Source organism: Penicillium crustosum, assembly GCF_028827405.1.
Source record: "Penicillium crustosum strain IBT 35664 chromosome Unknown utg000001l_segment0_segment0, whole genome shotgun sequence".
In the NCBI taxonomy this organism is placed as follows: domain Eukaryota; kingdom Fungi; phylum Ascomycota; class Eurotiomycetes; order Eurotiales; family Aspergillaceae; genus Penicillium; species Penicillium crustosum.
In genome coordinates, this window is record NW_026623122.1 from 7,833,972 (window position 1) to 7,858,788 (window position 24,817).

Genomic DNA, 24,817 nt, shown 5'->3' on the forward strand with positions numbered 1-24,817 from the left:
TTGCGCTAATCGGGCTAATCTTGTCTCGAGGCAAATCTCTACCCTTTTAAGTTCTCTCTCTTACTCCCACGTTTTTTTTTTTTTTTTTGCCTTCTTTTCTTTAATAGATGTTTTTGCCATCTTACATCTTATGATCCTGATCGCATTACTCTTTTTTACTTCTCCAACTATCCTCTTTCTTTCGAGAATTGCAAAGTCTCTCCGCTAAACTCCGTACTACGGAAATCCCACCCCCGCAGACTCAAAATCTCCGACAGTTGCCCTTGCCATTGCACCTTCCAACATTTCAACATCCATAGCGACAATATCATTGCCCACAACGTGATCGATTTCCAGGCCCTTGCAACATAGCCCGGCATCCCACCTTTCTGTAGCAGATCCACCCCCGGATTATCCGCCGATCCACCCCAACATTTGCAGAACCTATACTCCGTACCCCGGAATCTAGACGAATAAGCGACAACAGCCCATCCAGTTTATTTCGATCGCACCATACCCACACAGTATCAGCCACTAAAAATCCCAAACAGGAATGCAAACAAAATGGCTATCCTAAGTGATAAGGACAAGGACACGAGCGGCAGTGTGTCGGAAACACTCGGCCTCAAGCATGAGGGCGGCCCTCGTGATGTACAAGAAGGTGTGATGGCTGAAAATGCCGACAACCTTCAACGTCATCTTGGAAACCGTCAGATCCAGCTGATTGCCATTGGTGGCTCTATTGGAACGGCCCTTTTCGTGAGCATCGGCACGGGTCTTTACCATGGTGGACCCGGCAGTTTATTTATTGCCTTCAGCGTTCAATGCATGTTTTTGGCCATGGTGAATAACTGTCTCGCTGAAATGACCACTGCCTTCCCTGTTAGTGGTGGTTTTATTCGCTTGGCTGGAAAATGGGTCGACGATGCTCTTGGTTTCATGGTCGGCTGGAACTTTTTGTCCGTTCTCTTTTTGGCTTAGCCGAAATCCTTCCCGTTATCCTTGCTAACACTCCTTTTTAGTTTCTATGAGGCCCTTTTGATTCCCTTTGAGATCTCGGCTTTCACGCTCGTCTTGTCTTTCTGGAGTGATAAGATTACTGAACCTGGTCCAGTTGCAGGTATCTGCATTGGTGTCATCCTGGTCTATGGGTGAGAACCTCTTCCGTCCATTCGGCCATTTGCGTTTACACGTGAGATTTTATCCGAATACTGATATCTTGCATAGCTCCCTTAACGTTTTGGCTGTGAAAGCGTATGGTGAAGCCGAGTTCTGGCTGTCCGGTGGCAAGGTCATTCTGATCTTCTCCTTATTCTTTTTCACCTTCATCACCATGGTCGGTGGAAACCCAGCCCATGATGCCTATGGCTTCCGCCACTGGAACAATCCCGGCTCTTTCATGGAGTATCTGGATACCGGCGCCCTCGGTCGCTTTGAAGGTTTTCTTGGATCTCTTTGGTCGGCTTGCTTTGCTGTCGTCGGTCCTGAGTACATCTCCATGGTTGCAGCTGAAGCAAAGCGTCCTCGCGTCTATATCAAGAATGCGTTCAAGACAGTCTATATTCGATTCGGTCTTTTCTTTATGGGCGGCGCCTTGGCCGTGGGTATCGTTTGTGCCGCCAATGATCCGCAACTAGTCGCAGTTGTGACGGGTGGTTCTTCTGGTTCTGCTTCGGCATCGCCTTATGTTATTGGCATGCGAAACTTGGGCATTTCAATTTTCCCTTCAATCATCAATGCGTGAGTGCCATTAAAAAGAATAAGCTTGGCGAACAGAAGACTGACCATACTATTTGTAGTCTCTTGCTGACTTCGATTTTCTCTGCTGGCAATACCTACACTTACTGTGCTATCCGTACTCTGTACGGCTTGGCGCTCGAAGGAAGAGCTCCGAGAGTTCTCACTTACACCACGCGCAACGGTGTACCGATCTATTGCTTCGCAGTCGTGATGATCTTCCCGATGCTTTCCTTTTTGCAATGCTCTAGTAGCTCGTCCATCGTCATCACGTGGTTCGCTAACCTAGTTACTGCTGGAGGTAAGAAACGATGATGGAATTTACCCTCGGACCCATTACAATACTGACAAACATAATCTAGGTCTCATCAATTATATCGTCATCACCCTGACGTACATCTTCTTCCACCGCGCGTGCAAGGCGCAGGGAATTGACCGCCGAACCTTCTCCTATTTCGGGTACTTCCAACCCTACTGTGCCTACATTGCATTCGTTTGGATGATCGTCGTGACCATCGTCTACGGCTACCCCGCATACAAGCCTTGGTCAGTGTCCACCTTCTGGTCGGACTACACCATGCAGATCGTCATCCCTCCTCTCTTCCTCATCTGGAAGATCATCAAGAAAACCAAGTTCGTCAAGGCTAATGAAGCCGACTTGGTCTGGGAGCGACCTCTAATTGATGCGTACGAGGATAGCTTCCTTGACCCGCCTACTGGCTTCTGGCGAGAAATGCTGCAGATGGTCGGCATTGGACGCATCAAAGGGGGCAACGATAAGCGATCGAATGCAGTGCCTCAGCCTCGGCACTCTGATGAGGGAAATTCGGCATGAATGTAATCACAAGCAGTGTTTTATTATATCCACATGTATGTTTAGGGATCTGGCTGCCTTGATGGGGTCAGCAAATGCCCGTACGGTACGACTTGAGCCATCTTGACACGGGAATTTCTTTCCTGTTGCATATTTGTCAATATGATACCCAGCTATTTTGGTCGTTTCAACAATATTTCAGAGCGTAATCGGTTTGGGAACGGGTACTGCCATTTCTTGCCTGGTATTCCGGCACCGTAGAGTACGCATGAGTAGCTAAAAATATCAAATGCCACTGATTGGTTGCAATTGAAAACTGCATATATATTATGCTATATACCCGTTGAGATGGATGTCTGAACAGTCACAAATCTCAACAATAACGAAACTGAACAAACATATTGAGCAACATGATTCTATTCACTTGTGCTCATATTGGTCCATCTCGCCTTCAAACCATGTGCCGCCATCTTAGGCTTGCGGTCCCTGGTAAACACACCCTTCTTATTACCATCCACCCGCATGGTACCCAGAGTGGTCTGGAAGTCAGCAAAGTTCCAAACATGCTCACCAGCCATAGACTCGATAGTGTCAAAGACCCGGTGGTACATGGCGAGCATATCCTCCTGGAACTCTTCGCTCCAAGGGAGACCAAGAGTGGAGTGAAGACCGGCGATGGTATCGGCGCCGTACTCAGTCATGATGATTGGCCTGTTGAACTTCTTTTCCCAGCTTTGCAGCTCCTTAGCAAGAGCAGGCTCTGCTTCCTCGAGGTCTCCTGTTTCCGAGTACCACCCGAAGTACCGGTTGAGGCAACTAACATCAAACAGGTCTGAGATCAGATCCAACTCAGCCGTCGCCCCACCGACGTTGGCAAATGTAATAGGACGAGTTGGATCAAGCTCACGAGCCAACTTGGCCAACGGCTCGAAGTACTCGCGCGCGCCATCTTCTGCGGAGGCAGGCTCATTGGCGATCGACCACATAACAACACTAGCATGGTTCTTGTCCCGGCTAATGAGTTCACGGATGGCTTGCTTGTGCGCCTTCTGGGTGTTGTTGTTGATATTCTCCTCAGACCAGGTTTTTGGGATATCGCTTCCAGACACACCCAGCAAACCAATGTTCAGACCTACGGCGGGTGTTTCATCGATCACGACAATTCCCTGTCGGTCTGCAAAGTCCATAACCTCTTCAGCGTAAGGGTAGTGCGAGGTGCGGAAAGAGTTGGCGCCGATCCAGTCCATCAATTGAAAATCGTGAACCATGTAGGCTTGATCGTGTCCTTTGCCGCGAACTGAGGTGTCCTCGTGTCTTCCGAATCCGGTAAAGTAGAAGGGCTTGCCGTTGATGAGGAACTTCGATCCGTCAACCTTAACAGTGCGAATACCAGTGGCAACGCTGTAGGTGTCAACCACCTTGTTGCGGCCATCCACAATGTTGGCTTGGAATTGGTAAAGGTAGGCTGCACTGGGTTGCCACAACTTGGCCGAGTTGATCTTGACGGTACCTTGAGCTCCAGAGGCAGTTGCAACAACGGCTCCCTCCTCATCGAGGACAGAGATCTTGATATTCTCAGTCGAGTTCTTGGCCACCTGAATGTTATAGTTGATGAGACCAGTCTCGCCATCTACATCAGTGACAACAGTGATGTCCTCGATATGTTGACGAGGCACAGAGTACAGCCAAATAGAGCGAGAAAGACCAGCATAGTTGTAGAAGTCGTGGTTATAAGTCTGGATTCGCTTGCCGGTGCCCTCAGCGATCTCGATCTTTCCAGGTGGGATTGTTTCGTGGGTAAGCTCGTTGTTGACACCAATTGTCAAGCGGAATTTCTCTCCAGCAGTCACAAACTCGGTGATATCGGCCTCGAAAGGTGTGTAACCGCCGACGTGCTCGGCGAGTAGACGGTCATTCACATAGATACGACCGTGATGGGTGGCAGATTCAGCTCGCACGAAGTACTGCTCCTTAGACCAGCCCTTTGGGACAAAAACCTCGCGCTGGTAGTAAACCCACCCCACGTGGTCGCGGATGTCCCGATCAACGAAAATATCATTGTACGACGCTGGGACGGGGCATTCGAGAGAGCCACTGGGGAATGGTACGGTCCAGGGTTGGGTCGTGTCGTTGGCACCGGAAGCAAGGGTGAATTTCCACAAACCATCGAGGTTCACAAGATCACGCGAAGAAGTTCGCTGAGGCTTTAGCTTGATCAGGGGTTGCTCAGCCTGAGTTACCTCATTGCGAGGGTGCTTGCTGGCTGTAGGAACAGCAAACGAAGAAGGAATGAGGGACAGCAGCGACAATCCCGCTAGGAACTTCATGGCGATGGAATATTGTACGTTATTGACTGAGGCGTGCCGCAGTCACTTGTGATACAAATTCCGTTCTGGGCTGATTGAAGCATGATAGCAAGTTCATCAAATATATATATCACTTTTTCTAGCCAGTATACCGGCAATTGAGATGCCAACTACCTCCATATCGGTGATTGATTAGCTTGGCATGTCGACGGTCAACTATGAGGTAATTTGTACAGCATGTTATGTATGTTGATAATGGTATATGGAATTTTGCCAAGATACTAAACCTGGGGCCCCCAGGATATGCACTGCTTTTCGCGGGGGTGGGTCGGCAGTTCGGCATCTATTTGTGCGTGCACATACCCCATGCGTCGGCAATTCGCCACGCTTTCTCCACGTCGGGTATTGATTGAATAACATACTTATAGGTCCAACTATGCGCATGTGGAGCTCTTAACCCTATTGGTGAAGCATAGCGAGCACATAACTTTAAGCAGTGGGACAGCTTCCTAATTGAGCTTTAGTGACCTTCTAAGGTTCCTAACTATACCTATAAGGCGCCATATAAGATTTGCTCGAGTCAGAGCTCGGCAGAAATATACATCATCGGAATGATTCCGCAGTAGGTAGAGTCCTCATAGTTGATTATAAATATATAGCTGAGTTCCTATAGGTGCAATTGATCGTGCAACTGAGAAAAGCATGGGCTTGGCATAACTCCCAACTCCCGTCAACTAGAACCCGGAAAAGGATTATCCGCCGTGTCGACTTGGCTAACTAGGAGTCCATAGGTGTTAGGTTGCTCATTCAGTATATGTTCATGTTCATGTTCCTTCATTTAATAAATGCTCGAAATATATCTCCCATTCACGTCTGGGTTGTTTCGCTTCTTGATCTTCCTTTGTCCAGGTCTTATATAATAAGAGGACAACCAAAACACTACATCAGCACAATGAGAAGCTAATAAAATGGTAAAATAGAAGTTGGAATGATGTGAGAAATTCGTCTTACGGATGTATTTGTGCCCGTTTACCCCGCCTCGTGGGTTGGTGCTCAATGCCCAAACTGTGATACCATTCCTTGATACACATGACGATAGTAGCCCACGAATATCTGAATACAGCCACTGCAATTTATGAGACTATTCAGGAACAATAGAAGAAACCCAAGATTTACTATTTCGGACGAATTGAAAGAACACAAGTAATTTTGTTTACCTATTGTAGTGGGGAACCTGGTGCTCACTACGTATAGGCCTTGCTAGCCCTGCCGAAGTTCTTTTATTGCACGATTCATTATGTAATTATTTTTTTTTGAAAAGGATACAGTTAGTAGATAGTTACATAACTATTGATAATACAAACTTCTAGACCTCTCTGATCTCAATTCCTGGGCTGTACGCCCGGGTTCCTTGGTATGCAAGGTTGGATATGAAGCTAAATTGTGAGTGCCGAATCAGCCTGTATGCCATTAAGCATACTGCTTTGAGCCTTCCCCTCTTCACTATCTAGAGTCTATGCACTCGAAAATTTCAGGACGGAAAATGGACAAAAGCATTGGAGTTATATACAAACTTTCCCCATACCCCTTCTAGTTGTGGACTTCTGGGAGGACAAACAGGTTCCAGAACTCATCGAAGTCTAGCGTTTGAGTCGCACCGATGTCGCCTCCCTTGGCCTCTCTCAAAGTGGTTCCATTGCCTAGATATGAGAACCGGTTGATTTTTGCTTCAGGCGTCCGATCCATTTTGAAGTCCTCCCAGCGCGGGTTCTTCATAGCTTCCAAGAGGTGGAAGATAGATCCACCGTAGATGGCGATAACTGGGCCATCGATAGTACCACGTTTGTACCAACTGCGGCAATCTCGAGTCCAAACTGTACGTTCAAGGTACTTCTGGATGTGCTGGTTGTACTCCTCGTTGACTTGGTCATCGACCTCGAAGCTGCGAATACCTTCTGTTTGCATCTTTTCCATCCATTTGTAGATATAGGTGGCTGTTGCTTGAATGCCAAGAATCAGTGACCCGTTTGCCAGCGGTGAATTGGGTCCCACGAAACCTAAGCATGTTAGTAAAAAGGAATCACGGTGGAAGGGAGAAAAAAAAGGGAAAGACTTACAGAAGTAGTTTGGAAATTCTGGGACGCACATGCCCATGTATGCCTTTGGGACGTCCTTTTCCCACTTCTCCGCCATGTTGGCTCCGTTGCGGCCCACCAGTGGGAATGAAGGCTTGAACGAAGTGTCAAACCCAGTTGCACAAACAATAATGTCATATTCCAACTCAACGCCGCTTCGTGTAAGGATTCCTCGCTCAGTGATCTTTGAGATATCATCCCATCTCAACTCGATGTTATCCTGGATAATAGCTTCCAAGAACCCAGGTCCTGGTGTTTGGCGACGGCATCCAACTGGGAAGGAGGGCACTAGAAGCTCAGCCGCGCGCTTTCCCTTCTCACTGTTACCCAAGCGGTCGGTCATGGACTTTCGGAAGAGATCTTGAGCCTGTTGCTGGAGGTCACAATCAGCAATCACCCGATTGAAGTTTTCTGCTCTTCGGTTCATGATGGCGGCGCGATAGTCACGAAGGACTTTGGGATCCTTGAACAGCTCTAAAGTGCTTTCTGCAAAATTATAATCCTTATCCATTTCTGGGTCATTTGCTGTAGGCTCGTTGATTCCAGGGGCCGGGCTGATCCACGTTTGGCTCCGTACGTAGCAGTCCATATTCCCGACGACTAGAAAGATCAGTTCCCTGGTAGACTTGATGGAATAGGTGTACAGGCGTACCACTAGCGAGTTTTGGGACAATCTGAATGCCCGAAGATCCGATTCCGATACATGCAACACGTTTTCCGGTGAAGTCATAGCTAGAGTCCCAGTGCGCCGAATGCATGAGTCGTCCTTTAAAACTGTTCAGTCCCTCAATTGAGGGCCACTTCCAATTGCTGTAATATCATTTTGTCAGCATCCACATGACCAAAGACAGGAAAGGAAATGCATACTTCAATACACCGCTGGCATTGATGAAGACGTCACATTCGTCTCGGATAAGGGTAGAACCATTCCTGATCTGGAGATCCCACTTGCCCCTTTCTTCATTCCAAATAGCAGATTCAACTGAATGTTGAAGGCGAATATATTTCTCGACTTCGTATTGCTTAGCCACATCTTTCATGTAGGAATGAATCTGCTCTGATGTCGCGTAATAATTCGGCCACCCCGGGTTGGCAGCAAAGCTGTAGGCATAGTTATGCGCTGGAATATCACACTGACATCCCGGGTATCTATAATCGACGCGTTAGCTACAATGGAATGCTAGATTTAGCCCGGGCTCATCACACTTACCGGTTCTCATACCAAGTTCCTCCCAAATCGGCATTTCGCTCATAAATAACAAATTCTGCATTGGCATCCTTCATGCGCTCATTGAAGACAATACCCATCATAAGACCTGAGTACCCTGCGCCAAGGCAGACCACGCGAAGTGGCCGCCGGGTGCCGATGGGCTGTTCAACAATGGTGTACCCGGGGTCGAGGCGATGCTGATGAGCGCCGACGGTGGTCTTGTTGCTAAAGCCATTCTGGAGACCAGGCTTCATGACTGAAGCCATCGGCTCTATAGTTGCTGCGGGTGGTGACATAGATGAAAGCAGAGATAATGCTGGGTACAACCTCGTGTTATAAGTGACTTGATGCCTCTAAGTGTGATGTCTATGCTTATCTCAGTCTTTCAGAAGAAGATAGTTTCTGTAAGCATGGCGTTGCGATTGTCATAAATATGTAAATATTTGCGATACACATTGGAGGGGTATTCTTGCCGAATCTCCGGCTTAGATTCTCAGATCGAAATAAACGTACAAGGTGCGCTAGCTTCGGAAAATAAGCCGAAAGACTCTACCCCGGGCTTCCAGATTAGGATAACCGATATACCTCACAGCCGAAGATGTGGTGCGACATCGGTCCATGTACCCCGCGTTCACTTGTGGGGAATTCCGGGGGAGCGGCAGGGGGAAAGAACCTCGGAACGTTGCAAAATTGAAAATACAAAGTGGGAAAGTCGTTTGGAATTAATTTGGAGGATGGGAGTACTTGTTATTGGTACACAGTCACGCGAGGTATGTCTCAAACATCCTACAAGGCGTCATGATGCCTTCATACGGCTGATAGCTAGTTGGTGGGACAAATGAAATTGGAAAATCCTATGAAAAGACATATTTTGAACCACATAGATACATGTATCTATTGAACAACATTCCAGTACCACTGATATACCAGCATCCCAGAAGCCGATTAATGTTCCTGAATGACAAACTCCCCTGAGGCAGAAGGCTTCGTTAAAGCCCATCTAATTCCGTCCTCCATGGTCTGATCCCATTGCTTGCAAACTGACAATCTCTCGCCAAAACGTCGAAATCCATGGGGTACACCTTTGAACACATTGATATTCGTCGGTACACTTTAATATTGCGTTAGTGGGGGATATAGATTGACCCTGCTCGAATATTTGCTCACCCATTTTCGGTCAATAGCTTTCCATATAACAGCCCTTCATCTCTTAGAGGATCATAGCCCGCAATTCCAAGTGTTGTTGGTGGTAACATTGTCGCGTCTTCAGAGGACAAAAGCCCAGGATTCAGCCGTTTGTCAGTCGGATCTGGGTTTTCCACTTGTAAAAGACCATTGAACAGCTGCTTCCTGCGCATATTCAGGATCGGCGCGTTCTCGTTTTGAGAATATGACGAGACACTAGGACTTTTTATTTGGCGTAGTTGAGATTCATAACACTTGGTGTACACCAGAGCAGGGATCATCAGTACCTGGCCACAAATTGCCAAGGCTGGCGAGACTGGGAGCTCTGATCTCGATGCTGCCAGTGTCAAAGAGGCGGCGAGCCATGCACCGGCCGATATCCCGCCGATGACGATTCGGTCCGGATCACCGTGCAATCTAGAAACGTTCTCGCAGACCCAAAGGAACGCGTCTTCGGCATCATTCCAGGCAGTCGGATATGTATAATCGGGAGTATGGCGGTAGTTGACATTCACAACAATAACTTGTGTGTTGACAGCAAGCCGTGAGCAGATCGCATCCTCCGAGCTCAAAGTACCAAACAAAAAGCCACCCCCGTGAAAGTGCATGTAAATTGGCAGATTCTCAGTAGGGGATGCTGAGATTGGACGATAACTTCTCGCCTCTAATTTGTAGCCATCACGTCCAGCAATTGAGTGATCTTGCGTAGAGACTTTGGTAGAAAAATCTGCCATCCCCTTTTGCGCCACGGTTTCTCTGCCTTCGTTGGCTGTTCGCTTCAGCTGGGACAGGCTCTGCTCTTTCGCTGGTGGCAAAGTGGCTTCCACACGTAGCCATTCCTCGCTGGGAATACCGTATTTTGAGAAGTCGCACATATTGTGTGAGGCTTTGATGGATGAAATCAATGTATTTTTTGTTAAATTGGTTGCTTGCTGATGCGCCGTTATCTCATGTCTGAGGTCAGTTTCGTACTATCAGCCACTGCGCCAAGGTCTGAACAGGGCTTTGTATGTATCATTATGAAGTCCTGAACAAATCCCGGAATTGCCGATACTCTCGGCTCTCGGAACTGGTACTATATTAATGATTCGTACAACGACCGAATAAGTACCGTGATAACAGTGGAGACATTTGTCGGTTGTAAACCCGCATTTGTAATAGCTTATGAAATAGAGATACTAGTCTAGCAACCATCTTTATCTTAGGTATTCGGATCATAACCGGTATGGAAATTGCAGTAATGGAAGACAAACTAGTGTGGCTGGGGTGAGCCAGTTGATAATTTCATGAGGATCATCTATGCAGCTTCATCAACGCTTGGATTCTGACTGGGTCTATATAAGCACTAGCTTAATAGCTAGTCAAATGGTAGCCGAGAAGGTGTAACCGCTGTCGTCGGCCTAGCGTTGTATCAAATAGACATGGCCGTTTACCCCCAAGGTAGGCTACACAAAGGCATTTGGATCAGCCCAACTCTCAAGTCCTTGCATAAAGTCCTGATAATTCGGCATCGTGTCGGAGGTCACGTCATCCAAGCCATCCCAGAAAACGAAGCCCATGTTTTGGCTTTGTTGAACCAGGAGCTTCTTAGCAACGACACTCGTCTGACTGGTGACGAAAGGGAAGTAGTCCAGCCAATCTATGCCACTGTGCAGCGCTTCTTCCTCCGAATTGAGGGCTCGAGTCGATTGTTCATTTCCTAGGTGGCGATTGGGAAAGTCCTCCGAGTTCAGAGATCTCTCGTTTGATCGTAGCCGGTCAAACTTGTGTTCAAAAAGAGCGGCAGTCGCCCACATATTTTTCAATCCCTTGATAGAGAGTGCTAGAACATCTAGATCTGCACTGGCACTATCTTTGAGGCTCTCGCTCCTGGATGCCTGCAGAAGAGCCATGAAGCCCATACCGACGTACCAACAAGTAATGGGCTGCAAAGATCTGATCTCACTCCTTACCAAGAAATCTTTGAGAATGCGAGCAATGCAGGATCCGGCGAGCGTTGCGGGCGGCAAAGCTTGTGGAAGCGATTGTGGTGATCTCGTCAGATGAAGAACTATTATTACGGCGAGATAAGGGAGATGTAGCTGGTGCACATCACGGTTAAAGCTCGGTGTATGGCGGGACTCAATGTGTAGCTGCAAATGGACAGGAAGTGATTGAACCCAGTCAATAAGTTCTTTAGCTAAATCCACAGGGAAGGCTTTGGAATTTGACGATGAATTTGCCGATCGTGACAGTCCCTTTGCAATGTGTCCGATAATAGTGCATAGACGGATCCAATATACGAATACCTCAGCCTTGTTCGTGTCTTCCAAATGTGGGAAATCTTGCAACGATGGCGGTGGTATATTGCAGTCCTCAGGGTCTATGAGGCATGGCTTACCCTGACAGATCGCCGTCAGACGCTCTCGGGCCTGAAAATATTGTTTAGCGTAAACAAAGCAATAAGCTGACTTGGAATACCCACAAAGGCAGTCCACCATATTCGCCGTAGAATGTATGGCTTGATGCTATTTCTAGACATGTCGGTAGCGGACTCTCTATAAAAGCCGGCTTGTTGGGCTAATTTAATGACGATGGAAGTCCACCACCAGGAGGAGTGTCTGTGTGAGACCGACGGTGGCCGAGGTGCCCACCAGTAAAAGAGGGAGACCGCTTTCAGGGTGGCAATAATGTCTTCTTCTTTTTCTTCTTCTTCCACCTCTTCGTCATAGAAGAGTCGCCGGGCGCGACTATAATAAGTGGCTGGCCCGGCATGTGGGATGAGAGGCGGACGGATATGGCTCCCTAAGATCGCAATTGCGTTATCCAACAGTGGGGATTCTGCGAGTTCCGTTGATAAGGTCGCCCTGTCGAGTATTGGACACCAGGTGTAGCAGTATTCGAAGTATGTTTCCGTAAAGCTTTGACGTAGATCGGGCTGCAAACCGACATGACTACCTGAGTCTTTTCCCTCAGATCCTCCTGTTGATGCTCCAGGATCATCCGTAGTTGTACTCGTCCTGCTATTCACTGGACCACAAGCTGGCTGGAATGGAACTGCCACCTGGACTCCATGTGACTGCTCATGGGACGAAGGTCCCCAGCCCGCCGACCAAGCATCTAATACCGATGGCGTATTGGTAGGTTGCGTTTGTTTGGACCTAGCCGTCACAGATTGTTGGGTTCCTTCAGTCGCGCGGAAGGTAGTCCTCCGAAGGAGTTCCGCATCGAAGTCAAACAGACTTGGCCGAACTAAGCTATGAGGTGAGACATCCTGCATGTCTACATCCCCAGCATCAATACCGGGACCGCTTTGTCCCACGCCGGAGTGCAAGGATGCAAGGTCAACGCTACTGTCGCCACAAGGATCGGCAAGAGGGGGAGAGACGGGTGATTGCCCAGTCCCAGGAGCCAATAGACCCTTTTCACGCTTAGATGGCCTCGGGCTATAGGTTGTCGGGGTTAGTGCCGCTTGTTAAACATTCTAACAGGGGGAACACCGACCTGCAGACTTTCCCCGTTGACGCGCAGTTGCTGCAACTGCTTTGGCCTTGGGGTATCTTGGCTTGGAGATCGCATTTGATCTGTGATAGTTTTTGAGTACGTGAAAGACCCCATAGATGGATCTTACGGAAGATCTAACCTTCTTGGAGTGGCATGAAATACACGCGAGCCCTGCGCGTTTGCGTTTTCCTGTCCCGGGGGTGGATTGCACCCACTGCGCCTCAGTCATCGTCGCAACCACGGCATGCGGTGACAGAAGTTGGTCTCATCCGCATCATTCGTTAATATTATCTGGACATCGCCAAGACAGGGTTGGTGTTGTGCCACGTGGTGATCGCGAGAATACAGGCTGTGGGGAGCTTCCCGAGGTCGGATGGAGTTCAAGGTATGTATCGACACCTAACATTCAAGGGGGTGTTCTAAACCCTAGTTTGGCTTTGAACTTTTTGTGCACTATTCTAGTGGGTCGATAGATATTTCGCTTCCGTTCTCGCGCTTGTATGGCAGACGGCTGTATGCCAATCAGTGCTGTGTGGGCGATTCCCATTTGGGTGACTAGTGGTCTTCGCAATTCAAAGAATCATTCGGAATCCACTTTGGGTTCAACAGAGTAAGTATCCCCAAAGCCGAGACACGAGGAATCAACCGATCATGTCGGTGTTTCCAAAAGCGGATAGCCGTAGGCACGTGTCGCGCTAGCCCCGTTCAGCGAGATCATCTCGGCTGCCCAGCTTTCCTTGGGTGTACATGCGATTGAACCCTTCGGCATGCAACTTGTTTCACTAAGGTCACGGCGTCTGGTGGGGCAGGATGGGTCGTTCTGTCGGCACGGAACGTTCTCTTGGTGGCCTGCACAGGAAAGGGTGGAGGCGTCGCGTGTGTTCTCTCCCGCATTCCTGTTCTAGTATAAAGTTGGGGATTCTCGGCAACGAAATACATCAACAAGTCCAATTTGTCGATTAACTTACTTGACAACAGAAGTTTTGGGTTATAAAAAGTTCAACTAGGATCTTCTGACCCTCCAACCTTCATCGAAACCACTTTCCCACGGCAATGGCACCCTCCATCGTGACTCCAAACCTACCAACGTCACATGTGGCGGACGGTAAGGTTCCTGCGGCTTTCACCACGGAAGCAGCGAAGGACCTCCCGGAAAGCTTGCTTTCGCATTTCGCCGACCGTATCAACGGCAAACCCACCGAGAATGGTCCGAAATCTACAGCTAGCGACCAGCTCAAAGAACATTCAGTCCCATTCTATAACCAATACGCCCTAAACCCCCGGAAACTCCGTATCATCACAATTGGTGCCGGCTTCTCTGGGCTAGTGCTTGCGCATAAATTCCAACATGCCTACCCGGAGCTTCAGGACTTTGTTGATCACACGATCTTCGAAGGCCGAAGCGATATTGGAGGAACCTGGCTAGTCAATACTTACCCTGGCGTGCAATGTGATGTACCTTCTCACATCTATGTAAGTATACGAGAACTGTTCCCGATTTGAATGCACTGCTGACATGCCCAGGCCTTCCCATTTGACCCTAACCCAGACTGGCCTCGCTTCTATTCCAGCGGTCCTGCAATTCAAGAGTACATCAAGACAACAGTAAAGAAGTGGAACCTTGACCGTGATATTCAATTGGAAACTCAGGTCGTTGGTGCCTACTGGCAGGAAGATTCAGGAAAATGGAAGATTACTGTGAAACACGGAGGAGTCGAACGGGATGAGTTCTGTGACATTTTGATCTCAGGCCAAGGTAACTTGGTGTAAGTACTCAACTGATAGAATCCAAACTTGAGAAGAAGGTGAACTAAAATTTGGATAGGAGTCCTTCCTGGCCAAAGATTGCCGGACTTTCCGATTTCAAGGGTCATGTTACGCACTCTGCACGATGGGACCACGACTTCGATTACTCCAACAAGCGGATAGCTGTCATCGGCAACGGATCATCTGGTATCCAGATCGTGCCTCAAATGACCAAACTGCCGGGTACAACGGTGCGCAACTTTATTCGTGGTCCGGCCTGGGTCTATTATCGTGTCCCGCCCTCCAAGCACCTTGGGAGAGAAACTGAGGACACCAATCCTGAATTCTTGGAAGAAGAAAAAGAGCGGTTCCGCGATCCTGTTCAACATCGGGAATACCGTAAAGGAATTATCCACCGTACCAACAAGGCATTCCGCTTGGTAAGGCCACATCCCTTAACTCCTCCCCTTAACGAAAGCTAATAGGGGCCATCATATAGTTCATGAAAGGAGAGTCCAACGAAACTACGGTGGCACTGGCATCAGCTCAGATGGCTGAGAAGCTCAACCATGATCCTGTGCTGTGCGAACAACTTATCCCCAAGTGGGAGATCGGTTGCCGCCGAGTGACCCCCGGCCCTGGCTACCTAGAGTCATTCTCAAAGCCCAATTGCAGTCTCACCTCGAGCCCAATTACGAAGATTACCGAGAAGGGAGTTGTCACTGCCGACGGGCAAGAGTTTGAGTGCGATGTTTGTAAGTTAATCCCTTGGTCAACCTTTCATTTCATCGCTAACTGAGTGTCTTAGTGGTCTGTGCCACTGGCTTCGACGTCTCTAAATGCCCCCAATACCCTCTGGTCGGCCAGAACGGAGTCAACCTCGCTCAGAAATGGAAGGATGAACCCACCTCCTACCTGTCAGTAGGAACCGATGACTTCCCAAACTATTTCACAATGGCCGGACCCAACTGCCTGTGCGGCCACGGATCCCTCGTTGAGGCATTGAACTGGACAGGCGACTACTTTGTCAAGATGATCAAGAAGATCGCCACAGAAGACATTAAATACATGGTCCCAAAGGCGTCCTCCGTGCACGCATTTGGCAAATACCAAGACGAAATCCACAAGACATTGGTCTGGTCCGGTTCCTGTCGCAGCTGGTATAAGAGAGGCACTGTAGACGGAAGAGTCACACATCTTTTCGCGGGTAGTGCTATCCTGTTCCGCCGCCTGCTCGGCGAGATCCGCTCAGAACACTACGACATTGCTTACAACTCTGGTAATCCCTTCCGCTTCCTGGGCAATGGATTTACTGAGTGGGAAATGAAGGAGGATGCCGATTTGGGATGGTACGTGCAGGTTGCTAAGCCGGGACCAGAGGCCCATGCTGCCGATGATAAGAGCTGGGTAGCGAAATAGATAGATACATACCCAAAGACACGCCCCCGCTATCGATATTTTTCTATTTTGATTTATTACGTTTCTTCTATATAGTCTGCAACTTGAATATACACTTTCCTACGCCTATTCTATTAAATCTATTCTGCGTTTATCATCGATACACTTATATGAGTCAGAATAATCACCTGGGTAGTGGAGCAAGTAGCGTCGAAAATGGAACCATATGATGTCTCTCTTTCCCCTCTCGTTAGACTTGATACTGAGTTGGATTTCGTTGATGCTATCTGCACCATACTACGCTATTGAATGTCACATATCCAGAGATATTACATGGATACAGTATACATGTAATACTCCATGGGTTTGTTAGTTACGGTGCTGGTCCTTTAAGGAGGGGAGGTGAATGTGAACTGTCCGAGGAACACGGTGTTGGAAATGATCAGCGAGATGTCCTTGAGAAATGACGATCAATTGTACCGAGAGTTCAATGAATTATTGGTAACTTCTGTATTGACAAAATATTGTATTCTCCCGAGCCTAAGACTAAACTAATTGTTATACTTCGAGTTTCCCCAAACTACCCTCCAACCCGCCGATCGTCGTTCTCTCACAATGAATACCGGAATTGCATATTCTGCAGGTCTGTTAATAAATGAGAGCAAACTAGAACACGGGTTACTCACCATCTTATCAGTCAAGTCATCCTCGTAAGCATGTTCAAAGCCTTCCACGGTCCCTGTCTTGTCGCGGCGGCGGTTCTCCATTGAACAGAGGATTCGATATACTAGAACCAAGGAGCCCGCGATAACCGCCGTGATAACTACCACGATGAATCCCAGATTATAATGAGGTGAATCTTGGTGTCGGAAGACCTGGGGTCCTGCGAAATTTCCTGCTGGAGGTCAGTGGCAGCACTTTTACATTTGTGGGTGATAACCTACCAAGGGAGTATCCAATATACAAGCCCGAAGAGGCAAGTGACCGTTTGGTATAGCCGGCATTGTTTGCGAGGAAAAGGCCCATTGTTACTGCATACCCAGCGCCCGTAGTCGTGAGGATGTAGCAAGCAAAAAGGAGACCTCCAAGTTCGGACCGAGGCAGAAGCCAGAGCATGAGAGCAGCAGCCATCGTAACCAATTGGCAGATAATAATGATATATGCACGCCAGCCAGGGAATTTGTAAGCGAGGTATGTTGTGATCAACATCATGGTACCAGCATAAACGCCAGAAGGGATCATGAGAAGCAACGAGTTGAGTGGGTTGAAGCCGAAGCCATCAATGATGATAGCCTGGAAAGTCGAGATTGGAGCATTGGCGAACATACCACAAAGGGCGTAGAAGAAGATAAGCCAGAACTTGATATCGGTCAGGAGCTCAATGGCCTGACTACCTTTGAAATGAGTGTTTCTGACACCAGAATTGTTCGTCCTCATGCGAGACACCGCAATAAATCGTTCCCTGTCGTTGAAACCCTTGGCTCGGATAGGGTCGGATGGGAGGACAAAGTAAATCAGGACACCGCAGATGATGGTGAGAGCCCCGGCAAAAAAGTACATATAGAACCAAGGGGCAAGACTTCCTCCGAGATGCCCAAGTGCGTAGTTAACAAGAGGCGAGAAGATGGAGACGTAACCTGTGCATGAGTACCAGGCACTAGAAGCGAGTCAGCTAAAAGTCAAATCGACACAGTGTTGATCCTAGAGCATACCCCATTCTCAGTGATTGTTCATCCTTTTTGTACCATCCACCCTAGATCGCGGTTAGCCGATATTGTTTGATGGGAGCAAAAAAGATCACATACGACGATCATCATAAAAATCGGACTGATGCCAGCCTCAGTGAAACCGAGGAAGAACCTTTGCGCGTATAATCCATGGAAGTTCGTACAAGCGGGTGTGAGGATCAAAGTAGTTCCCCAAACGATGATGGCGAGAGAAGCAACGCGCTCAATGGGAAATCTCTGGGCCAGGAAGGTGACTGGATAGGCGCCCAAGATAAACCCAAGGTAGAAGATAGAAGAAGCCATAGAGAAGCGATTTCCGCTGTTCAAGCCCAGATCATCCTTGATACCAAAGAGAGCCTGGAAAGGTCATCAGTTTGTGGAGTATTCTAGGCCAGGGATTGGTCGTACCGCTTGTCCAAGAAGGACCTTGTCGGCATAAAGAAATGCGTAGGTGACACACAGGACAGGGAGCAGCTTCAGGTCAATCTTCCTGCGCAGCTTGTTCTCCTCCTCTGGAGTCCAGGTTTGATCACCCTCATATACAGCGAGGACCTTAATCGCTTCATCTCCGTGCGCGGTGTCGAGCTTTTTCAAGTCACCCTCTTCGCCATTCGAAATATGGGAGACATCTTCCTTAATTGAGGTCATAGTAAATGTCTGAATATAATTAGCCTGTGTGTTAGAAGACCAAAGCAGCCTTCATGGCGATGGCTGGGAGCCCCTTTTTATCTCCGGACATATCGTACTGGATTCCTGGGGAAGAGATCCATACCGAGCTGCAGAGTGCCAATCTCTGGGCATGATTAACCTCCGTCGTGTGCGTAATAGTGTTATTATCATGTAGGCATAATAAGACAGCCGACGGAAACTCCCTAGCAGGATTACCGATGGGATAGCCGGAATGTTTATTAAAGCTTTACAGCCGTCCATGATGAGCAGGTGATGCTACGAGCGTTTAGCCCCCGAAAACGCGGGGGCATAAATGCGGGGAAGCGCGGAGAATTACGAGGCCAAACCATGGAAGGCTAGAACCTGTAACACAACGAAGGAGATAGGAGCCGAAGATGTGGGGGGGAGACTCGCGATGGTTATCCAAATCCGGAAATACCGATAGTGTCCCACGGCCGATACCGCCCAAGAGCGGGGCGTTCCACATCGCGTGGACTGCAGGTCGCATAAAGAAAAAGGCATATGTATCATATTCGCTTCAGGTTGAAAGAAAATCCCAACTGAAAATAAACATGGCAACTAGTCGACCACTTATCGAGCTGCCTCCTGGCAAGGAGGTGGTTAGCGTGAAAATGATCGTCCCCGTCAATTTCGGTCCAGCTATCATCAAACGGTTCATGGAACCTCCTGTGCCTGGTGTGGAAACAAAGAAACCAGGGCCTGTTTTGACGTTCCTTTTGGAACATCCCTCAGGTCAAAAGTTGGTATTTGATCTGGGAATCCGGAAGGATTATCAAAACTATGCTCCAGTTGTTGCGAATTATATACCAACAACAAATTACAACATACAAGTATCAAAGAACGTCGTCGATATCCTGGATGAGAATGGCATCTCTGGAGAAAGCATTAATGCAGTTATCTGGAGGTATTTAATTTCAAAGCATTGCAGCCTTTCAACACAGAACTAACGACGACTTTACAGCCATTGGCATTGGGACCACATAGGTGACCCATCGAGTTTCCCTAGCAGCACGGATTTGATCGTGGGAGCCGGGTTCAAGGATGCGATGTTGCCTGGTTATCCTGCTAATCCTAAATCCCCCATCCGGGAGAGTGATTATGCGTAAGTTCTAGTGTCATCGCGGAATAACCCTGATTCCCTTTCAGGTTTTGAATCTAACTTATTATAGTGGTCGATCCCTCCGTGAGATCCGATTCGATGGTCCTGATGCCCTGCGTATTGGGAAATTCCCTGCTGTCGATTACTTCGGCGATGGGTCATTCTACCTCTTAGACAGTCCAGGACATGCAATCGGACATCTTTGCGGTCTAGCGCGAACGACTGCAAATCCACCTACCTTTGTGATGATGGGAGGAGATATTTGTCATTATGCGGGCATCTTTCGACCGTCAAAATATCTTCCTGTGCCCCCAGAAATATCCCCCCATCCGTATAACACAGAGAGCGATGTACCATTCTGCCCGGGAAGTGTTTTCGATGATCTGCAGCACACGAGAGGAAGGAAACCAACAGATACGATGTATGAAATGTGCTTCGGTCATGATATCCCCCTTGCTCAAAAGACTCGTGACCAATTACAAGAATTGGACTGCGACGAGAACATATTTGTTATTATTGCACATGATGCGAGTGTTAGAGATGGTGTGGATCACTTCCCATTGAGTCTTAACGATTGGAAGGAGAAAGGGTGGGCCCAAAATGTCAAGTGGACTTGGTTCCGGGATCTGGAACCCTTTTGGAAGTCGAAAGGCTTGTAAAGGAGACCAGCCCGATTATTTATATGAGGGCTATAGGCCTGTCACAATGTTCACGCGTTCCATCAGGAAGTATAGAACTATATACCGCATTTATCTGCGTGCAGTCTCCATAGTTGTCAAAACAAACGCTACAATATCATTCAAAGATTCCAGTAAATATTTGACTACCTAGGTAGCAAGATTGGGGGTAATTGGGAGCTGGCGATTGAAGCCACATGATTTTGACAGCGCTAGATCATGTTAGCAAAAAGGTTACTTGGGAGAAATAAAGAATACCGAACATTAAGCCCTTATTGTAGCATTCATAAGGATTATGAGATAAACATATCTACATTATAATTTGAGAGCAGTATAATGTTGTTCAATGTGCTCTAGCCTGGATGCTACTCATGCAGCAGGGCAACCCGGGCTTTGACCTTTCCATCACAAACATTCTTTAAGATATTGGGGAATTCCCTCAAGCCAGCAGTCTCAACCTGCGGCTGAATTACTCCCTTCGAGATCAAATCCAGGACTTCTTTCAGATCTCTCCATTGCCCGCCGTACGTAAAGATAATGCTTAGTCTTTTCTGGATCCCAATCTTCATGTCGACTGTGTTTTCCTCGTCGATAGTACCAACACAGAGAAGCTTTCCTCCCCTTCGAACTTAGGAAATGGTCAGTGCCATAGGATATTTCTGTTGCGCAATACTTACCAATGTTTTGTGCATCCTGGAAAGTCTGGTGCGTTCCCACAAAATCCAGGGTAGTGTCAATCTTCCCCTGCAACCCATTTTCACGCACAAAATCCTGTACTGACTTCCCAGCTGGTACTAGATCCTGTCGAGGAACACCCCACCGTGCAGCTTCCTCCAGCCGTTCTTGTCGAATATCAGAAACAATAACTCGAGCCCCGATATGCAGAACAATTTGCAACGCATTGAACCCGAGGCCTCCAAGGCCAAACAGAAATACTGTCTCGTTAGACTTGACCTCTGCGCGTCTCACGATGGCGTGATAGCTCGTTTTGACGGCATCCGTTGCCACTGCTGCCACGGATGACGGAATTCCTAACAATTTTGTTAGACCAAGCCGCATAACACTATCCTGGAAACAAACCTTCCGGGACATGAACCACTGCTCGCAGATCTAGCGCTGCATATGGTGCATAAAAGCCGTCCTGACCAATACCGGCGTGATGGGCTTGCTCACATAGCTGAGCGAGATCCCGTGAGCACTCCGCACAGTTCTCTGATCCACAGCCAGGAACCGCGATAGTCGCGATTCGATCTCCCTATACATGTTGTTAGGTCCAATTTGTCTTCTAGAAGTCTCCCAGGAAAACCTACCACGCTGAAACCGGCGTCTTTCACTTGGTCGCCTATCTGTACAATCTCGGCACATCCTTCATGACCCTTAAAACAAGGAAATCTGGTCAACATTTTGAATTTCCTATAGCTTGATGCACAAGACGTGATCCATGATCAGCATACCAGGGTGTATTTCTCTTGAAACCAAGGGCGCTGTTTTTCACTCGTGAGAAGTGAATGGTCGCTATGGCACACTAGCAAGCAGGTATTAGGATCTCTAGAAGACGTCATGTGAAGCCCAAGGACAGCCGTTAAATACTCACCCCCAGAGGCTAGTAATTTCACTAAGAATCCTCCCTTGGGAGTTGCAGGAACTGGTACCTCTTCCCAGACCAGCATGGCTATTAGCAACGCTTACTCCTAGTGAATATGTCGTTACTCACAGGCTCAGGGTTTCCCTTATGCTTCCTCCACGCGTACATAGACGACGGGATGCTAATGCTTGCAGAAACTGTCATGATGTGTTGATCTATATAGTATGAGTGGGTGTGCGTGCCAATGTTCGAATTATGGCCGCTTATATGTATATAGACTACAGAAGTCCTAAGTACTACTCATTAGTGGGATCCTCCGTTCGGCCGTGCGCTGCCGACATAGCCGAGCATACCGAACGGTCGTTTACTTTGTACCGAAGCATTCTCCGGATTATGGTATGGAGCTACTATATCCGTATTAAAAACGCCGATAGGCGGTTGTCCAGATATATTGCAAATGGAAAATATGGGCGCGTGATGATAAGTATCCAACACAGGAATTTAAAAATTGAAACTGAATTGATTCCAAGACTAGACCAGATGTGCCACTATAGTAAAAGCTGCTGCTCACGATCTCCGCCCTTGACCCTGTCTCTGCTCCGAGTCAGCAGTGAAATGCGACTCAATCTTTGTAAATCCTCACTTTATAATCATCCAGCCATTTATCTTCGATAATGACCAACTGCGACGCTTGCTTCTTGGCAAAGTACTCATCTTTGGGGTCGGAATAGTCTTCCTTGTTTACATCCACGAATCCCTCCTTGGCAAAGGACCTCGGGGTAATCATGAGTGAGCGTCCTGGTAGGGCAACGTTAGCCGTAATATCGCTATGATATCTTGTCTAAAGACAAGGTAAAAAGAGGAGAAGTGTGAGTCGACATACCGTTGATGGATTTATCGCAGGCGATCCGCATCATTGCACCGGCGCAATCGGCCTGTTCGCCAAACTCGACGCCACGCTCAATCAGCCAATCCTCGTATTCCTTGGTACGAATGGCACTTTTGATCCAGCATGGCGCGACATAGTTGATTCGGACTCCTTGCTCCCAACTGTTTCGGCGCACGGTCTTCATGAAGCCGCGGAGGCCATACTTAGTCGCTGTGTACTCCCAGTTTCCCTAATGCGATGGATTAGTCACTGAATTACTTGTATAAAGGGCAAATAATTCAAGGAGGGTGCAGACGGCATATTTACCGGTGAATCAATGTATGCAACCATGCTTCCTGTCATGATGAAGCAACGGTCTCGGTCCTCGGTATCGGGTTGTTTCCTGAAATAATGAACGGCGAGTTTCCAGGTATAAAATGTCCCGTCCATGTTGACACGGACAATATTCAGATTAGGCTTGGTGGGTTCCCTGTTAGGGTCTATGGACTGTCAGTGCCTTGGTTTTACGGAAATATACACGCCCAAATTTCGAGTATCTTGAACTTAAAGTTACCACATATAGATAGACTTACCATCGAGAGTCCACAGACTGTCACCTGAGGCACGCGAGATTCCTGCATTGGCAATGACAATATCAACGCTGTTGTGCGGACTCTTGGATTTGGCCGTCTCGAACAGGGTAATCAAACTGTCCCAGTCTGTAATGTCGCATTTGACGAACGCAGCGGTTTCACCCTTGGCGTTCAATTCCTTAGCGAGATCGTCTCCTCTGGGGTGAAGGTCGCCAAAGGTGACAAAGGCGCCGGCCTCAGTAAAGGCGCGCACCATAGCCTCACCCATTCCATTTGCGCCTCCGGTAATGATGACGGATTTGCCTTTGGCATTGGCTAGATCGGGAACCACGGTGTGGTCGATTGGGCCGTTGTAGATATATTTAGGAAGAGGCATTGTGAACTAAACTGTAGGTGTACAGAGTATGATTGGGGGTATTGGTTGATTCTGGAAATGTCGCGGTGACAGAGGACCTTAGTTATGCCACTTATAGCACCAGCCTATCTCACTGTATTTACAACATATCCGAGGTAATTTTTCGTTTCTAGGGTAGGCCGGTATAGGATACCCCGCGTTCGCCTAGACGAAGGATTGCTGCCGAGATTATTGCCAAGCCGGTAACCTAAAAGGGGACAACCGACCATAACCGGGGTAGTCGAATAATAAAGGCTGGCGGCCATGGGGATGTTATGACCACAATCCCCTGTTTTAAGGGCAAAAAATTTATAAAAGGAGACTCAAAATGTCCATTTGGGTGCGAACGTGATCCTCCTGGTAAGAACCCTGACTTATCAAAAGTGGAGCCTAGTTAAGGTCCACGGTATTTTGACTGCGAATATATGGAAAGGTGGACTGGAGCTTATGTCTCAATTTGAGCGCAGATGAGACACTCGCAGATATGGGATACCCCTGTAGGTGTCTCTACCGGGAGATCATTTCCCCAAAATCTGTTGGCGATGACCTACTAACTCACACACGTGTGGGCTAAGTACCGCGGACCAGGTGGAGATCCCTGGGTCTCACCCTTTCAAAGGCCGTGTTCGTGTATTTCGAATTCGATATTGCAGAGGCTAATAACATTCAAGGGTTGGCTATCGAAAGCCTGTACGGAGTATGGAGTACATGATAGCGAGCTCCACCTCAGGGTCGCGCGACTCAGGGTGAAGCAGTCGTATCGCGAGCTCCTTGAGATCGGCAACGGCTGGCAGCTGCGATAAGGCATCGCCAAAGTCCATAGGAACTTCAGTCCCCGTATCCGCGGCCGCGAGGCCGCACAACTTCAAAGCAGTGGGCCGACGCGGGTGGATCCATACGGGATGCCCGGAATCTGAAATTTAGTGATGGTTGAGTCCAGAGCACTCACATAATGGTGTGTGTCGTGAAAGCGGGACCAGTACCTCGGGATGTTGCACAAGAAAGTCTCATACCCGACCAAAAAAAAAGGAAACGGGAAGGAATCAAAGTTTTGATAGACAAAGGCGATGCCTAATTAAGTTAGAGCTGGGTTCCCAAGCTCGCGGAACTCCGTCCGTGAACCGCACGATGACCAGGTTTGGGTAAAGGTGGAGACGGTACCTACATTAGCGGGGGGGCTAGCTTTTGTCA

The 24,817-nt window shown here is 48.1% G+C and overlaps 10 protein-coding genes across 10 annotated transcripts; 3 read left to right on the top strand and 7 right to left on the bottom strand.

Annotated features, from left to right (window-relative positions):
• Positions 1 to 503: 503 nt before the first annotated feature.
• Positions 504 to 2,551, top strand: N7487_002947 (uncharacterized protein; the record flags this gene model as incomplete). The annotated part of the gene is made up of 5 exons (XM_056870694.1): positions 504 to 938; positions 1,002 to 1,130; positions 1,207 to 1,719; positions 1,779 to 2,017; positions 2,079 to 2,551. Exons 1-5 carry the CDS (start codon positions 544 to 546, stop codon positions 2,549 to 2,551), a joined length of 1,749 nt encoding a protein of 582 aa, XP_056735478.1. The 5' UTR covers positions 504 to 543.
• Positions 2,552 to 2,946: 395 nt separating this feature from the next.
• N7487_002948 (uncharacterized protein) lies at positions 2,947 to 4,857 on the bottom strand (the record flags this gene model as incomplete). The annotated part of the gene is made up of 1 exon (XM_056870695.1): positions 2,947 to 4,857. The coding sequence occupies one exon, from the start codon at positions 4,855 to 4,857 to the stop codon at positions 2,947 to 2,949; it is 1,911 nt and encodes a 636-aa protein (XP_056735479.1).
• Positions 4,858 to 6,426: 1,569 nt separating this feature from the next.
• On the bottom strand, positions 6,427 to 8,477 carry N7487_002949 (flavin-containing monooxygenase; the record flags this gene model as incomplete). Its single annotated transcript, XM_056870696.1, has 5 exons — positions 6,427 to 6,893; positions 6,954 to 7,571; positions 7,624 to 7,781; positions 7,839 to 8,120; positions 8,182 to 8,477. The coding sequence occupies 5 exons, from the start codon at positions 8,475 to 8,477 to the stop codon at positions 6,427 to 6,429; spliced, it is 1,821 nt and encodes a 606-aa protein (XP_056735480.1).
• A 649-nt stretch (positions 8,478 to 9,126) lies between these two features.
• Positions 9,127 to 10,241, bottom strand: N7487_002950 (alpha/beta hydrolase; the record flags this gene model as incomplete). Its single annotated transcript, XM_056870697.1, has 2 exons — positions 9,127 to 9,292; positions 9,349 to 10,241. The coding sequence occupies 2 exons, from the start codon at positions 10,239 to 10,241 to the stop codon at positions 9,127 to 9,129; spliced, it is 1,059 nt and encodes a 352-aa protein (XP_056735481.1).
• A 570-nt stretch (positions 10,242 to 10,811) lies between these two features.
• Positions 10,812 to 13,078, bottom strand: N7487_002951 (uncharacterized protein; the record flags this gene model as incomplete). The annotated part of the gene is made up of 4 exons (XM_056870698.1): positions 10,812 to 11,777; positions 11,831 to 12,791; positions 12,850 to 12,929; positions 12,989 to 13,078. The coding sequence occupies 4 exons, from the start codon at positions 13,076 to 13,078 to the stop codon at positions 10,812 to 10,814; spliced, it is 2,097 nt and encodes a 698-aa protein (XP_056735482.1).
• An 824-nt stretch (positions 13,079 to 13,902) lies between these two features.
• On the top strand, positions 13,903 to 16,014 carry N7487_002952 (flavin-containing monooxygenase; the record flags this gene model as incomplete). The annotated part of the gene is made up of 5 exons (XM_056870699.1): positions 13,903 to 14,322; positions 14,374 to 14,615; positions 14,675 to 15,035; positions 15,095 to 15,350; positions 15,404 to 16,014. 5 exons carry the CDS (start codon positions 13,903 to 13,905, stop codon positions 16,012 to 16,014), a joined length of 1,890 nt encoding a protein of 629 aa, XP_056735483.1.
• A 589-nt stretch (positions 16,015 to 16,603) lies between these two features.
• N7487_002953 (uncharacterized protein) lies at positions 16,604 to 18,368 on the bottom strand (the record flags this gene model as incomplete). Its single annotated transcript, XM_056870700.1, has 6 exons — positions 16,604 to 16,630; positions 16,680 to 16,888; positions 16,938 to 17,650; positions 17,706 to 17,746; positions 17,799 to 18,077; positions 18,129 to 18,368. The coding sequence occupies 6 exons, from the start codon at positions 18,366 to 18,368 to the stop codon at positions 16,604 to 16,606; spliced, it is 1,509 nt and encodes a 502-aa protein (XP_056735484.1).
• Positions 18,369 to 18,961: 593 nt separating this feature from the next.
• N7487_002954 (MBL fold metallo-hydrolase) lies at positions 18,962 to 20,168 on the top strand (the record flags this gene model as incomplete). Its single annotated transcript, XM_056870701.1, has 3 exons — positions 18,962 to 19,314; positions 19,372 to 19,512; positions 19,580 to 20,168. The coding sequence occupies 3 exons, from the start codon at positions 18,962 to 18,964 to the stop codon at positions 20,166 to 20,168; spliced, it is 1,083 nt and encodes a 360-aa protein (XP_056735485.1).
• Positions 20,169 to 20,551: 383 nt separating this feature from the next.
• N7487_002955 (zinc-binding dehydrogenase) lies at positions 20,552 to 21,975 on the bottom strand (the record flags this gene model as incomplete). The annotated part of the gene is made up of 7 exons (XM_056870702.1): positions 20,552 to 20,814; positions 20,864 to 21,217; positions 21,267 to 21,441; positions 21,497 to 21,562; positions 21,641 to 21,701; positions 21,781 to 21,814; positions 21,870 to 21,975. The coding sequence occupies 7 exons, from the start codon at positions 21,973 to 21,975 to the stop codon at positions 20,552 to 20,554; spliced, it is 1,059 nt and encodes a 352-aa protein (XP_056735486.1).
• A 418-nt stretch (positions 21,976 to 22,393) lies between these two features.
• Positions 22,394 to 23,608, bottom strand: N7487_002956 (uncharacterized protein; the record flags this gene model as incomplete). The annotated part of the gene is made up of 4 exons (XM_056870703.1): positions 22,394 to 22,569; positions 22,655 to 22,889; positions 22,967 to 23,139; positions 23,233 to 23,608. 4 exons carry the CDS (start codon positions 23,606 to 23,608, stop codon positions 22,394 to 22,396), a joined length of 960 nt encoding a protein of 319 aa, XP_056735487.1.
• Between the last annotated feature and the right edge of the window lie 1,209 nt (positions 23,609 to 24,817).